Genomic DNA, 15,974 nt, shown 5'->3' with positions numbered 1-15,974 from the left:
CGGGCTTGCCTTGCATGTCGACGAGGGCAGACGAGACGAAGAGTCGGCATTTGTCGAGAGCACACATTGATAGCCCATCATGTAGTAAAAGCATGTCATGGAGGAGAGGCCCGACACCGGGCGACGCTCACATATCCGGCCACATTTGGCTCGGGCATTTACTCGAACAGCTTGTGCGCGTCAGGGCTGCTTCGCGTAGCGCGCGAGGTTGGGGACACGATGGTCGAAGGCGGAGGCGCCGAGGGGGCAGATCACGTGAGACTCGAAGCCAGCGGAGACTGCGAACAACATAATGGGCCGGGAATCCGCCCGGTCCGGTTTGGTGCCGATAAAGCGGTCGAAATGCCCAAGAATCTCCGTCCTCCTCCAGCGGGACCCACATAAAGAAGGGCATCAGACCGCAGAATCTCGATCCAACGGCCTATATTACCGGTCACCTCGCTGTCCGCCTTCACTTTTTTTATTCTCTCTTCTGCCCTCCTCCACCAACAAGAACCCCAGAAAAGGACGGCAAATTATTTTTATTTTCGAGATTTTTCCCCTTTTTGTCTCTCCTTCGCTCGGTGCCCTTTTTCCCTCCTCCCCTTTCGTCGCCATTCGACACAACTCTCCTTTCTCTTGCTTCCTTCCCCTCTCCGCCTTCCCTCGCGGATCGATAGGACTCTTTGGATAGACGGTGAGATTTGCAGCCCCCTTCCTTAGTTTTAGGGTTTCGTATTTGGATTCTTGAAATCTTTTGCTTGATTGGAGATCGGCGTTCTGAGATCTCGTCTCGTGATTGGTTCCGTTTGGTAGGGCTTGTTAGGGATCGGATTGATTTATTTCTTTTTCTTGGATCTCGGCTGGAATCGTAGATTGATTGAGGAGGGCGATTGGAATTGGAGTTTGGGGCCACTTGGACGCGGCTGTTCTTATTGGAGTTGTAGAGTTTGGCTGCCTTTTATTGTCCGTGAACTGCTTCTGGGAGTTGGATTTGAGTGGAAAGTTACCTTTTCTTTCACCGGCTTTTTGGTGATTTGATGCTATTTCTGGCGTTTCGAGTCATCCTCGCCTGGGATGTGTGATATCTGAGGGGTCCTCTGCGAGTGGTGTGGAGGATCCCGTTGCAGGAAGTGCCTTAAAATTTGGGATGTACTCTCTTTACTTATTTGCGTTCGTTTTGGCGAGAAAAATCGGGTAGTAGTTGTTGGTCAGAATCTTCCGACCCAATAAGAGGTGAAGTGGATAAAGTTGGTCACTCTGCGTGGGACTATTTGGCTTAAAGGGTTTGGGCGTAATGTTTTCTCGCGGCACAGAATTCTCTCACGACCCAGCGACTGTGCTAGTGCCAACACGGTTCGTATGGCCTTATGGTGGGAGAAGGGTCTTCCTTTCCGGCTCTTTTACAGGGTCAGTTTCGAACTCTTCCATTTTTTTTCAGTCTGTTATTAGCTGCATTCATTATGATTTTATACGTTTGTTTTGTGCTTAGGGTTGTGGTGTATAGGGGGGTGGGGTGGGGGTTTATGATTTCAAGTAATAAATCTACTTTATATTGTCTATAAACAAATGGAAGTTTATCTAAACAAGAGGTACTATAATGTTATCTGTACTCAGATATCGAACAGTTATCTATTTGGTGCATGTGCCACTCCATCATGCCGTTTATATAGTGTGGACATTGCTTAGAATCATGATATGTGAATGAAATAAATGTCGCATTAGTAAAACTAACCCTGAGTTTGTATTCAGAAACATTACAGACAACCATCTTGGAGTTGCAACTGCTCCTTTACTTATAATGTGTTTGTATGTTTATATTGTACTTGCTTTGTAAAAAACTTGATTTAAATGACATCTTCAAGGTGCCTGGGTTTTTGTTGGTATGGGAAACCAGTGTCAGGTGAAATAACAGCTCGACCAGTAATTGTCTTCTTTCTCAATCTAAGCAAGTCATATAACACATTGTGGTGGCCATTTAGCGCTTATGGTTAACTTAGTTGATTGTGTAACTATTAACTTGAGCTTACAAGTTTATAGTTGCATGCATCAGGTGGTCTGAACATTTACCTATGTCTCCTGTGGAGGGTTGTCCTACAGTGTTTCAGGTTATTTGCAGTCTGACTCCCGGGTTACATCAGGTATATCCTCTTCCTTTTTTGTGGATTGCAGCTTGTAAATTTTGCTCTCTATAAAGTCTTTTTTTTTTTTCACATTGTATGCCTTAGTCTGAGTTCTTTTAGTCATCAGTCCTAGGTCCTTTTTGGAATTTTTATTTGGCAATCAAAGGATGCTTATTATATAATCTATGTACAATTTTTTCATAATCTAGATTTTGAACAAGTTGTACATGCATTTTATCATGGGCTTCTTTATGCTTATACTTGTACCATTTCTATTCTGTGAAGTAACTCCTGACAGAATTCATTGTTATGGGATATTTACACTTTGTCATTTTCACATGCAGTACAAATTTTATGTTGATGGTGAGTGGAGGCATGATGAGCGACAGCCTTTTGCCACAGGAAATTATGGGATAGTTAACACTATTTATATAACTAGGGAGCCTAATCCTCCGCCTGCATTACTAAGCCCTGGAACTCCTAATAGCAGAATGAGCATGGATGTAGACCCTGAAACTTTTCAGCATGTGGTGAGTGTTGTCACTGAGTTTTATTATGCATGCAATAGTTCCCAAAACCTCTATACTCTTGAACTGTCATGCGCCTTGAAGATTGAAATTATTTCTTTGTTCTTGTTTAACCTCTCCTAGTTCATTAGGTGCTTAAACTTTTGATTTTTTTCAATCTCTCTTCTTTGCAGTGGGGACTTTCTTTTCTTATCCATGATATTATCTTCTGGCTTGAATTTAGTCTAGCACTTCTACTATTTATTACATATTATAAATGCAATCAGGATAGTATCCTAAATGGTTTACTGGTAACAGTTCAATTGTTCTTTAAATGTGGAAAATTGTTGCTATATGTGATATAACTTTATGGTTCCAAGCATTATGCTAAATTACCAAATTATTCCAGAATTATGACTCAGGGGTATCAGAGGTCTTTCTACCTGCTTTTCTATGCAGACTTCTTCTGCTCTAAAACATTTCCTGCTTTTTCTTCTTCCTTCTTGCAAATATCAACTGACCAGGGAACGAACTAGATTATTTTGGAAGGCCAAGTCCTTTTCATCGAGTATGTAACATTTTCAAGGATATGAACATTATTTTCATGAGCAAGAAGATGAATTTTATGTCACCTAACTTTCCTATAATGGTTGAGGATCCCTCATTTTGCTGCACAAAAAAATTAAGTTCCTAATATGGGACTAAACTCTAGATACCAAAAAAGATTGTACCGACAAAAGGAAAAACATATATTATGATGATTACTTAAACTAGCAGGAAATTATTTGAATTTAATACTTTATTCATGATGATTTTTTTCACCTCTGTGATGGTGTATGAAATTAATTGATGTTTAGATTGTCTGATTGGTGATTACTTCATGGTCTCTTTTACTTTAAATGCATATCATGGAGTAAGAAGCTTATAGTGCATATTCATTTTGTCATGATTTGTTTTCTATTACTTTTCTGTGCTTTTTATTTATCTTCTGACAATAGTTAATGTACTAAATTCTTTGTGTTCGTCATAATTATTCTGATTGACGCTCCCTAGACTCTACATTTGGTTCATTCACTGGGTACCCTTTTTTCTTAATGATTCTAGATAACAGTGTAACACACTTTATGCTGGTTGAGCTTAGGACTCATTAGTTTTCCACCTGTACCTGAGTTAATTATGAAAAATGCATCAATCTGGAAGATCAGTGATTTTTATTTTACTTCTAATTATGAAATAAGCAGGGTCATGCATTTATACTCTGGATGGAAATATGTCAAATTTCTGCAAGAATGTTTGCCATATTTGCTGATTGCTCCACCTGATTATCATTAATTAATTAAGCAGGGGGCAGCGTCAGATGGTACTGTTCAGGATGCTGCTCTTAGAATTTCAGAGGCAGATATAAAGATTTCCTGTCAGCGTGTTTCTACATTTTTGTCTTCACATACAGCTTATGATTTGCTTCCTGACTCTGGGAAGGTACAAATGTTTCATTTTTCTAGTAGCTTGGACTTTTAAATTTGACAGTTTATTAATTTTGGTGTTGATGTCTTGACTCTAATTAATACTCGTACAAATTTTAGGTCGTTGCTCTTGATGTTAACTTGCCTGTGAAGCAGGCCTTTCACATCCTTCATGAACAGGTATTTCTTTTGATTGTTGAGCTGTCAATTATATTCCTTGAAAATTGGCACACAATACTTGGCATTCAGTTTCACAAATTTCTTTGTTGTCTTCTTATCATTATGGTTATGAAATTTAGCTGGTAGGACAGACTTTTCTCAGTTTGAAAATTTACTGTCTTTGAACCTTTTCAATTTCACAATATCAGCGGTTAAACACTTTGAATTGGATGGTGGACCTTTTTAGTTCTTCAGTCAAAGGCTGATGCAATGTCTGGCATTATATTCTTTTATACTTTTGACCAGAATACTGAGGAACAGTTTGTTTGTTTGTGTGTTTAAAAATGAAAAAATATATGTTTTTTAGTATTCAAATCATTTTGATTTATTACTTTCAAAAGCACATTTTAAGGGCACTACTATTGTCACTTATGAAACAGAATTAGAAAAGGGAGATCAATGAAACATTGAAAGGCATCATGCAGAGAAGAATGTGTTATGGTGACATGAAATCAAAGATTAACGATGCCAAGCATTCCTTGATCTTCCAGATATCTGATTGTTTAGCCAGTTTTATGTTTAGTTAAGGCTGGATTGGAAGCTAGGTTTTGACTGACTGCCAGGAACTTTAACAGATTTTGCTTCATATTTGGCCATTTGGGTGGGGAACACATATTGGGTTGACATTAGGAAAGACAGATTTTGTCATGCACGCAGAGATTCCTATGTTTTCTCCAATCTATCTGAGTTTTTTTAAATACCTTTACTTTTCAAATCCAAGTAGATTTAGGTTTCTCTTAAAAATACCTTTTGGGTTTTCATAAATTTTACTTCTGTTCCTCTGGCTTAAATAGGACAGTTGAAGATGCCAAATCCTGCATAGATTGACACATTTGAATTTAGGCACATAAACACAGCCAAAATTTGGAGGTGTCCAGATCCCTTGTCCTTGAGGCTGTGGCAAATATTGAAGGCATGATTCATCAATTCATGCATATAAGCTAAATGGTACCAAGGAAGATGCTCTATAAAAATTCTTATTTATAAGATATATTACTATGATTTCCTTAAAGGTGCAATTTATTTATTTATTGTAAGGTCAAATTACAATTTCATGACAGAAGCAAACAACTACAAGACTGTCAAGAATTTTGAGTTTTTCTGTCTTGTTTGTGTTTTTATTTTCATTGAAATTAATAATAGCATTTGTCACATGTGATGCTGTATTTTTTTTGTTTTTCTTACGCTAATGATTTTTTTCAAGTTCTTAGGATTTTTATTTGTTATTCTGAGTAATATTTTGGAAGTTGAAATGCCAAAACTAAAACTGGAAGCCACTGAAACTGGTAACTGAATCAAACTGACTTCTTTTATCAATATTTAATTCTGATCAAGGATTTGTGAAAGAATCATATTGTGGTTTAAATTAGTTAAGGAATAGTTTTGCATGCAAACATTCTGTTTATGGCCTGATTTCTTTTTCTGTGCTGTGGCAAAAGCCCTTTTTGTGTATATATTTTCCATATCCTTCTAATTGGGATAAAAAATTTTGGTCTAATGTTGGTGCATCTTTGATTCTGGAGAGTTCTAATGATCTATATTTCAATTATTTAAATTCCAAAAAACAGAAATGTGTTCATGTTTGCAACTATTCATTTTATATCAATCTTTTACCTCTAAGAATATTTTTTCCCTAAAATTTCTGAAATAAAATCATTTTCAGGGAGTTTCTGTGGCTCCATTATGGGACTCTATAAGGGGTCAATTTGTTGGAGTGATCAGTGCATTGGATTTTATTTTAATTCTACGTGAGGTGTGTATATGATATATCATGCTCCTGCTTATTGCAATTTAATTCTTGTTTTGAGTATTTTAGGTAATCATTATGTTTAAAGTTGGTTGTGAATCTTTGACGTACACACTTAAAAGTTAAAACACCATCTTAGTAATTGGGTAATGAAAATGGTAGTTAGAGCCTAGAGGAAGATGTTCTTTGAGTTTTATTATAATGTTGATTTTTTAATATTATCTGATTTAAATGATGAAAAGTTATCTATTTAGTAACCTTTATTACCTAGTTGGGCTATTTAGTCATTTTTTATATGTTAGTCTTTAATAAATTTTTTTTAAGATTATCCTTTTTTGTGATAAAAGAGATTTGTTTATGCAAATTATTAACTATTATACCAACTTATGGGATAAGAAAGGACACATGCTTTCACCTTTGCTTAACTGCTTAATCCACATTGTGCTAGGGAGGTGTTGTGTGTGTGGGGGTGGGGGGAGGGGGGTTTGGTATTGTTGTGATGATGTAGATCAAGGGGGAGTAATAGTTCGGAGCAGGGATTGCTGTACCACTCGAAACGGTACGATTTTGGTGATGTGTCCCGGTCCGAGCATGGATCGTTACGCGGACCACCTCGTTTCGGGTAGTTTGCAATAAAATAATAAAAAATAAAAAAAATTGGTGGGCCCTAATCCATTTCAGCGTTAATAAAAAAGCATTTTAGGGCTCTTCTTGCATACGAAGCTGTGGCACTACGCCATTGCCTCTTCGTCGCTGCAACGACGCTACCTCTTCCCTGATTCGCCACTGCGATGCTGCAGTGGCGTTGCCTCTAGTGATTTAAAAAGCGTTAGGCGCCAAGGTCCAAAAACGCTTAAGGCGCCAGGCGCTCGCTTAAGCGAAGCGAGGCACTAAAATATAAAAATATATAATATAATTTATAAATATAATTATTTAAAATTTTAAATAAAAATATGTTATTAAATTAAGAAAATCTAAGATACAAAATCACAATGTCACATTAACAAAAAGTTTTAAAATTCAAAACAATAAAATTTTACATTAAAGTCATTCATCATAATCAATATCATCATCATTTTCACACAAATCATCTTAATTGAATTCGTCCTCTTCCTTTTGTCCTTCGACTCCTTCCTCTTTGTCAAAATATGTTTCATTCTCTATGTCTTCAACAATAGCAGGAGCCGAGCTTGATGCTTTTGCCCTTATTTTTCTTTTTGTCATATGTCTTGTATATGTTTGTAATTCTTCAGCACCTGAAGCTCTTGCCACATCTCCTCATGTCAATCTATCATTTTTAAATACAAGCTCGTCTTCGACATCTTGCAAGTTAGTACTCATTTCTCCTACCAACCACTCATTTGAATTATCAATATCTTGCAATGAGATTGAATCAATTCTATTTTGCAAATCATGACGAGCCTTCTAAGCTTGATTATACTTTATGTAAATAAGATCGTGCAATCGTTGATGTTCCAACCGATTTCTTCTCTTCGAGTGAATCTGTCATGTCATATAATTTAAAAATATATTAATACATCTTTCTAAATAAATTAATTAAAACAAAAAATTTAGTGATCTTTACATGCTAAAAAACATTATAGTTTCGCTCATAACCCGAAGCACTACATGTCAAACTAAGTACTTTGATAGTAAATTGCTGTAAGTTCAGGGTGAAATTTTCAAATAGACTCCATCATTCAGCTGCAAAATTTATGTTATTATTAGCAATAATATAGTAACATAATATATATGAAATTAATTATATTAAATTATTAATACCTGGAGACGTAGTTGTCTTGGATCGAACGACCATTGGAATTCCAAAAAGACCTTCGACATTTTCATATAAAGATAATTCACGAATAATCTTATCTTGAACCTCAAGGTTGGGAACGAATATTGCAACTCACTGATATAACCTATCCAAAACTTCTGCATCAAACCCAACAGATTTAATCTTATAAAAGAATTCAGGGTTCAAATAATATCTTACTGCATGTAAGAGACGATGAAGTTGACAATTTTATCTTTCGTCAATGATTGTAAAAATTTTCTCATATTTTTTTTCATTTTCATTAAAAGACCTTTTAATCGTCTCCTTTGCTTTATCCATAGCCTCATAAATATATCTCATTGCAGGCTTATTTTCATTATCCACCAACCGAAGGACTCGAACAAGAGGGCCCATTACCTTTAATGTATAAACTACATGATTCCAAAAGGATGACATTAAGATGATATCAGTAGCCCTCTTGCCTTTTGCTTCTTTTGCTCATTTGCTTGTCACCTATTTCTTAGAGGTAAACATGTTTCTCAGATTATGTTTTTGACGATGCACGCTCTGTAATGTTAAGAATGAAGTAGCAAATCGGGTGACATCATATCTCACTAATTCTTTGTTCCCTATAAATTCTCTCATCATATTCAAAGCCTCAATATGATTATAAAGAAATCCAACAATAAAAATTGCTCTTTCTATGATTTTCTTGATGTCTAAGATATTTCCAATATCCTCCAACATTAAATTAATACAATGTGCTGCACATGGAGTCCAATATAAGTATTGGTTTTTTGTTTCAAACAATTTACCTGAGACAAAGGATAACAAAAATGATAAGATTTAAGAGTTTAACACATTTAATACATAGTTGCTTCCATTGTCGGTTATGATTTGAACGACATTTTGTTCTCCAATTTCTTCCACAAAGTTGTCAAGTAAATCATATATCTTGTCTCCAGATTTTACAAAAAATGAAGCATCTATTGACTTCACAAACATAGTCTTTAAAGAATAACTAACCATAAAATTAATTATACTCCTGCACCTCCTGTCAATCCAAACATCTGACATAATAGAGCAACCATGTGTTGCCCGTGATTCTTTATGACCCTTTAGTAAGTCATTTGTATAATTCAACTCTTTTTTCAACAATGAAACTCGCATCTCATAATAACTTGGAGGTTTTAATTCCGCACCATATCTTCCAATAGCTTCAATCATATCCTTAAAACTGTCTAAACGAGTTGTACTAAGGGGAAGACCAGCTTGATAGAAGAAGCGTGCAATGTGTTGAATTGTTCTTCCTCTTATTTCTTTATCACAAGCATCACTTATATTTGTTTATCTAAATTTTGAGCCTCCTGCTTGCCCTTGTTGCTTTTGGGATCCTTGAAACATATATAGATCCATCGGTCCTTTTTTAACCCTTCTTAGTACTCATAACTTCTTTTTCTTTTTTGTCGTATACTTTTTTCCCAATAATCTTCTTCATCCCTGAGATGTTCAACATTGTCTTCTAGTAAATTCCCGTAAGATTCATTCTTTTGTGTCTTCTTTTAATTCATATAACTCAGCAACTCTTTTTTTACTTCAGATGGACACTTTTTGCAAGCTGCTGCATTCTTGAAATTTCCTACTAGATGTTTTGCACGAAAAATACCACCTCTAGTAGTCTTATCGCAGAATATGCAAGTCACTGCATTAGGTTCTTTCGGATCCTTCATATAATTATACTTCCATGCAGGATCTTTTTTTGATGCTATTGGAGACTCTATTGAGTTGCTCTGTACACTTGTCATTTATCCTGAAACCTATTAATAATTTTAAATAAATAATAATTAATAGTATTAAAATCAAAATAATATATTATTAATCTAATAAAAACAAATACATTACTGTTACTAGTATACTGTTAACAGTATACTTTCGAAAGAGGAGAAGGAAGAGGAGTGTAAGGGAAGACCGAGGGTACAGCGACAGCGGTAAAAGTGAGCAGCAGCAACGAGAGTGGCGCTGCCTGGAAGTGAAGCGAGGCGCTCAGGCCTCGCCTCGCCCGAGCGCCTATTCAAATCACTGGTTGCCTCTTTGTCGCTTCGCTACTGCGATGCTACAGCGGCATTGCCTCTTCGTCGCTTCGTTGCTGCGATGTTGTAGTGGCGTTGCCTCTTCGTCGCTTCACCGATGTGATGCTGTAGCGGCATCACCTCTTCACCGCTGTGATGCTATTGCTTTCCTTTGACGCTGCCGCTGCTCCCCAGGTATCGCTGCACTTCTCCTCCTTTTCTTTCTTCTTTTTCCTTCTTCCTATGTTCCTCTACCAGACCTTCCTCTTCAACCTCTTTTTCTTCCTCGTCGAAACATCGGTATGCACGGTGCATACTGTGTGTCGATACACCTGTACGGAGCGGCATGTGCCATGCCATCGGTTGGCCGTCACACTGGGTCAGACTGCTAAGTCAAACCTTGGTTCAGAGGATGATGGCTGCTTATTGACCAAGATATTCTTTTTGGTGAATACTTTGACAGAATTTGACTAATTCATTAAATTTAGTCTCTAAAATCTACTTTTGTTTTCCTTGGGTTGGTCATCCCTACCACTCAAAGAATTTGCATTATATGTCTACTGGATTGAACAAAGTTTGCTTTGACAGTTGAAAGCTTGGAGATATTTGTTCTTGCACAGAGTATTTAGTTTTTCCGTTTTCTCCATTATCTTGTCTCTATTAGCATATCTGTGTTTTATCATAAATGCTAAACTTTTTGTCATCTGCAGCTTGGAAATCGTGGCTCAAATCTAACAGAGGAAGAACTTGAGACACACACAATATCAGCTTGGAAAGATGGAAAGCATCAAATGTATGGGCAGTTAGATGAGCATGGGAGACCACTTCAAAGACACATAATACATGTAAGCTCTCATGTTGTTTCTGTTCATTTAGCTGTACCCCTCAAGATTGAGACTTCATTTTTCTATCTGCATCTTGAGAAAGGAAAACCCAAAGCTGAGTAGCTTGTTAGACCTATAACAGTGAGCAGTCATTGCTTTTGATTTGAAGGTTAAAGTAGTATCCTATTAAGAAATCAGTAGTTATATTTAACACACAATCAGTTTAAGGTTGTGGCCTATGGCTAACGTAAATCTGCATAATGATGATAACTTGATGATTCTTTTGGTGGTTTTGAGAACCTTGTTTCCTTTTTTCATGATGTTGCTTAGTTAATGGACCAAATCGACTTAGATACAGGATAGCGGTAATTGAAACTGGATTCATGTCTTATTTTTGTTCCTGAGTTCTCACCTCTCTCTTTTATGTGGAATATATTCATCATTAACTGGGTCATATACCTTGTCTTGAAGGAGTTCTCCTAGTTATTTCTCAACTGTTTTCAATTTTTTTTTTCACTTTGTTCTCATAGGAATTTTTTTTTGTGAGTGAGACCAACACCTTGGGTTACCATGTGGTAGTTTCGCCGCCTTTTCCAGCTTTCAGTGAGTATCTTGTTCAGATATTTATGGCATATGAAGTCGATCTCAATACCATATGTACAGCTTGTTGGAGCTTTAAGTATAATGTCATACAATCCTTAATCTTCCTTTTGTATTTTGGAAGTTTGTAGATTTTCTACTAGAAAATCCTTGTTATTATGGGATGAAAATTCTTCATTTGTTTGTATGCTAGACTGAAACTTGTTGATAATGTTTAGGATGACATGTCCATTGCCCTCGTGTCTAGAAAATTGAGTGCTTATGGGACACAATGGAGTGAATCCTTGCCTTGTCATTGTCAGTCTAACAAAAAACTATGCTGCCACAGCATAGCATTATGACAATTTTATTATGTTTCTTATCAGCCTGAATAAGGGTACTCTTTCTGGATATTTTATTAACTTTTTTTGTCCTTAATCATCTTTTTTTATAAATTGCAAAATATAGGGACTTTTGCATTGGATTTTTAAGTTCATTGCTCATCCTCTGGTACCCTCTTTGGTGTATTTATGTTTTGAACTGCAGTCAAACTCATCCTGAAATGTTTACTTTTTTTTGTCCAGGCTGGTCCTTATGATTCCTTGAAAGATGTAGCTCTAAAAATTCTGCAAAATAAAGTTTCTACAGTTCCAATTGTCCATTCAACGGCTCATGATGGTTCATTTCCGCAATTGTTGCATCTTGCTTCTCTTTCTGGAATCTTAAGATGTAAGCATTATTCTGTTTTGTTGTGTGTAACTTTCCACATCATCACACTTTTTTGACAGTCTAATGATGGATTATTGTGTAAGGTTTTATTAACAGTTCCACTTCTAAACTATCAGGTATTTGCAGGCACTTTAGACACTCTTCGAGTTCTTTACCAATTCTACAGCAACCGATTTGCAGAATTCCTTTGGGTACTTGGGTTCCACGAGTTGGGGATCAAAGTGGGCGTCCGATCGTTGTGTTAAAACCAAATGCATCACTTGGCTTGGTCCTTTCTTTATTGGTTCAAGGTGGACTTTTGACTTGTTGCTATCAGATTTTTGTAAAATTGTTGTCGTAAAATCTGCTCTAGTGCTTAAGCTCTAGCTTTTATCTATTAATTGCTTTTTATGTTGTCTTATTTGACTTATTCCTGTATGCTTGGTTATTTTTATTGTTGTTGTAGTTCCTTTTTTTGTAATTTTTTAAAACGTTGAAGCGTTAAATGTAAGTCTAAAATCACTATAGTGGTGAGAGAACTAGCATTTATTGAGCAAATGATTTACATGGATGACTAGTAACTAATGCATCACTTTGCACCTCCAGTGCCTAGAATCACCTTCCCAATTTTTCACAGGTTTTAACTAAAAGCTTTATGGATACGTATATGAGTTTTGAAGTTGTTATTTCTGGCATTTGTACCTTTATATTGTCTCGGAACGTGGATCAGAAAAAGAATTCACCTTCCCATGCATTTGTACCTTTTTCATTCGTAGACTTGGCCAAAACTTCAAATTGCCAAACTTCTGAATTTTCTTACCTTTAGCAGGATATTAGGGTTAGGGTTACCAAGCCATTAGTAAATGTCACCCTCATTTGACCATATGTAGGACATTGGTTGTTTTGTTCTTTAAGTTTATCTCTAGGTGTGTGCATGTGCATATGTGCATGAGAAGGAAAAAGGGTGAGATTTGGGCCATGATATTCCATTTGTCTCTCGTGGTGCTCCTTGATGTGAGGTAGATGGACAGTTAAAAGATAAATTTATGACATAATGGTGCACAGCTAGTAGCATCCAGTCATATCTGTTCACAGGTTGAATGATGTTGGTGAAATTTGTGATGCTAACCTAGACAATAAAATTGTTGAGTTTTACATGTATCATGTTCCACAGGAACTATAATCCATATCTGTGAAGCTGCATGTTAGATGAAATATTATGAGAAAACCTCATGGTTTGTGGTTGAATCCTTTGATATTTAAAGTATTGTTTTATGGAAATAACAGGGACCACATGACACTGGGCAAGAGTTGATTCACCACACTGGGCAAGAGTTTATAGTGGAAAAACATATAATTTGTGCTTTGTTAGGCGAGTAACATAACACTGGGCAAGAGTTGATTCACCACGGAGATATAGACATGATTAATGTGATTGTGCTCTTCCACTTTATTTTGCGGGGCTTTGCTGTGAAGGCCATATTTACTTAAGTCCATGTTTCTAAAAATGGAGGTTGGGAACTGACTGTCATGATGATTTTTTATCACTGGTCTCCTTTTTTGTTTATCATAGTTGTCAATGGAGGCCATGCTTATTTGGAATTCTTAGTCCATTCCCATAGTTTCTTAGAGCAAACTGTTATGCTAATTTGGCCTTTGTTAATTAGCAATGTAGCTGGGAGCTCGTTCTGGTTTTCTGCCCACATTGGTGTAGGGGCCCAAAATTAGAATATTTGAAACAGATGAAAATTGATCTTGATGATTAGGTCATGTATTTTATATTTACTTTTTAGAACTAGGCTTAAAAGAACTTTGTACTTTTGTGGTTGTTGTCTACTTAAAGATGAAACATCGATTCTGCATTAAGGTTAGATTGGTTGCTCTGAGAAATGACCATACCGATGAATATATAGTCATGCTGTCGGTTCTTGCTTCTCAATTTGTGAATAAATGATTTTCAACTTCTGGAGTTTTGATATGCCATTTCTCTTCCTGCTGTTTTGTACATCAAGCTTTTGACACAACTTCTAATCTTTGATACAAAACATGTATTCTTGGCCTATATTAAGCTGCTTTATACTCTGTACGTACATCATCTGCATATCAGATATCTTACAAGTTGCAGAATCGGTTTCTTACAGCTGAAGTTAGTTCAATACCTATAGTTGATGAAAATGAATCTTTGGTGGATACATATTCCAGAAGGTATAATGATTATCAGTTTTGTATTTCCAACATTCATTTATCTGTTTCTTTTTCGGTGGACTTAGGAAGTTTCCATTACTCCTATACAGTGACATCACAACTTTGGCTAAAGACACAGCTTATGCACAGATACACCTTGATGAAATGAGCATCCATCAGGTAATTATCTAGAATTCCATTCTATTAAAAACTTCCTTATGAAGATCATATTATTTTTCGATCTTATAAATAGTTTTGCAAACATACCGAATCTGATAACATTGAAATGTCAATGCTCCTCATGTCAAATTATCACTCAGGTTCTAACTATACTACATCAAAGAGTGTTAATGTATGAAATTATGATTAACCATGCGTTAACCCGTAGTAAGCTCTGCAGCTTGTGTGAGTGGTGCTGGATATTTTTTTTGTTTTCTTTGGCATGAATAAGGTAAAAGCTTATCTACATGCAAAATTTCATGCAATTGATTTTTTTATCAGATCTGGAAAACACCGATGTGTATAAAAGATTGAAAATTAGATGTTCATACATAGATACTGATGTTATCATTGGTTCTTTTGTTTAGATCTATGAGATGTGGATGAAAATTCTTGTGAGGTGTTATTCTCTAATGTTGAGTATACACAACATGGTGGTGAATCATGAGTTCCTGAGCATGAGCTACTCTTGGTTGTTAGAAGGGCCATATTCAAAACTCTCTAGATTTTGCAAGGATGTCATGTCAACTTATAAGGTGTAACTTGAGTGTCCCCACTAGAATTGAATCACCTTGTGGAATATGATACCAAAACTTTTTGTTCATTTTGATGTTCTATGGACTTGCATTATTTTATAACTACAAATGAACATAAAATGTTCTTTGCAGCAGTGCACTCAAAGATTTGTCTCTTGTTTTTCTGGACATTGAGCAGATTGAATGAATTTTCACCCTTTTTTCCTCTGCCAAAATCAGGCACTACAACTAGGGCAGGATGCAAATTCTCCATATGGAATTTTCAATGGTCAGAGATGCCAGATGTGCCTCCGCTCCGATCCTTTACATAAAGTGATGGAGAGATTAGCAAATCCTGGTAAAATTTGTTCAATAGTGATGTTAGTTTTAATTTGTTCATTGCTGATATTAGGTTTCCTATCTGAGTATTCCATGCTGTCAGGGGTGCGACGTGTTATCATTGTTGAGGCTGGAAGCAAGCGTGTGGAGGGAATCATTTCGCTTGGTGATGTATTTAGGTTCCTGCTTGGTTAGCCCGTAAACCATCAACTTCTTACGATCAATTCCACCTGTTGTGGAGACCTCTACCTTTATGGTGAAGATTGCTGTCAGCCCATCTCTTTCTTTTTCTTCTTCCCCCTCAGTGATTTATTAATTTGATAGGCCTCAGTGGTTTGAATGCTACAAGGGGTCTGTAAATGTTTAGGTTATTCAGTTTCTTCCCTTTTTTTTACTTTAACCGTCATCACTACTCAGAAATCTCATTGTTGTCGGATACAACCATGATGTGGGCTTATAAGTGCTACCATGTTCAATCATGTGCACAGAAGTGCTACTAACAGTTGAGGCATGGAGAGAATTGATGTTGGGGTCTATACGATCTTTTCAGTTGCATCAGAGAATTGGTTTCACCTAATGTCATAAACAAACTTTTAACATCTGGTGTGCCACAGTTATCTCTTTGCCACTTTTGAAGCAGCACTTGCAAATGGATTAATTTATTCGTTCTGGAATTGTGACAGTATCGATTTAACTTTCTGGACGATGACAAATCGAAGAAAT

At 36.3% G+C, this 15,974-nt stretch overlaps 1 protein-coding gene across 4 annotated transcripts; it reads left to right on the top strand.

Annotated features, from left to right (window-relative positions):
* Positions 1-520: 520 nt before the first annotated feature.
* On the top strand, positions 521-15,850 carry LOC103978971 (sucrose nonfermenting 4-like protein). 4 transcript variants are annotated; one of them, XM_009394946.3, is made up of 14 exons: positions 521-676; positions 796-1,389; positions 2,033-2,120; positions 2,447-2,632; positions 3,950-4,087; positions 4,192-4,251; positions 5,954-6,043; positions 10,594-10,728; positions 11,871-12,015; positions 12,132-12,305; positions 14,136-14,199; positions 14,289-14,358; positions 15,153-15,270; positions 15,355-15,850. In XM_009394946.3, the coding sequence occupies exons 2-14, from the start codon at positions 1,277-1,279 to the stop codon at positions 15,444-15,446; spliced, it is 1,473 nt and encodes a 490-aa protein (XP_009393221.2). In that variant the 5' UTR covers positions 521-676; positions 796-1,276; the 3' UTR covers positions 15,447-15,850. The 4 variants fall into 4 exon arrangements, with proteins under 4 accessions (XP_009393221.2, XP_009393222.2, XP_065000411.1 ...); XM_009394947.3 differs by having other exon boundaries at positions 528-676; positions 855-1,389; XM_065144339.1 differs by having other exon boundaries at positions 545-1,389.
* Positions 15,851-15,974: the final 124 nt, after the last annotated feature.

The sequence above is a fragment of the Musa acuminata genome, chromosome BXJ3-3 (assembly GCF_036884655.1).
Source record: "Musa acuminata AAA Group cultivar baxijiao chromosome BXJ3-3, Cavendish_Baxijiao_AAA, whole genome shotgun sequence".
NCBI lineage: Eukaryota > Viridiplantae > Streptophyta > Magnoliopsida > Zingiberales > Musaceae > Musa > Musa acuminata.
Note: the sequence above shows the minus strand (reverse complement) of the source record. Positions and strands in the feature narration are given on the sequence as shown.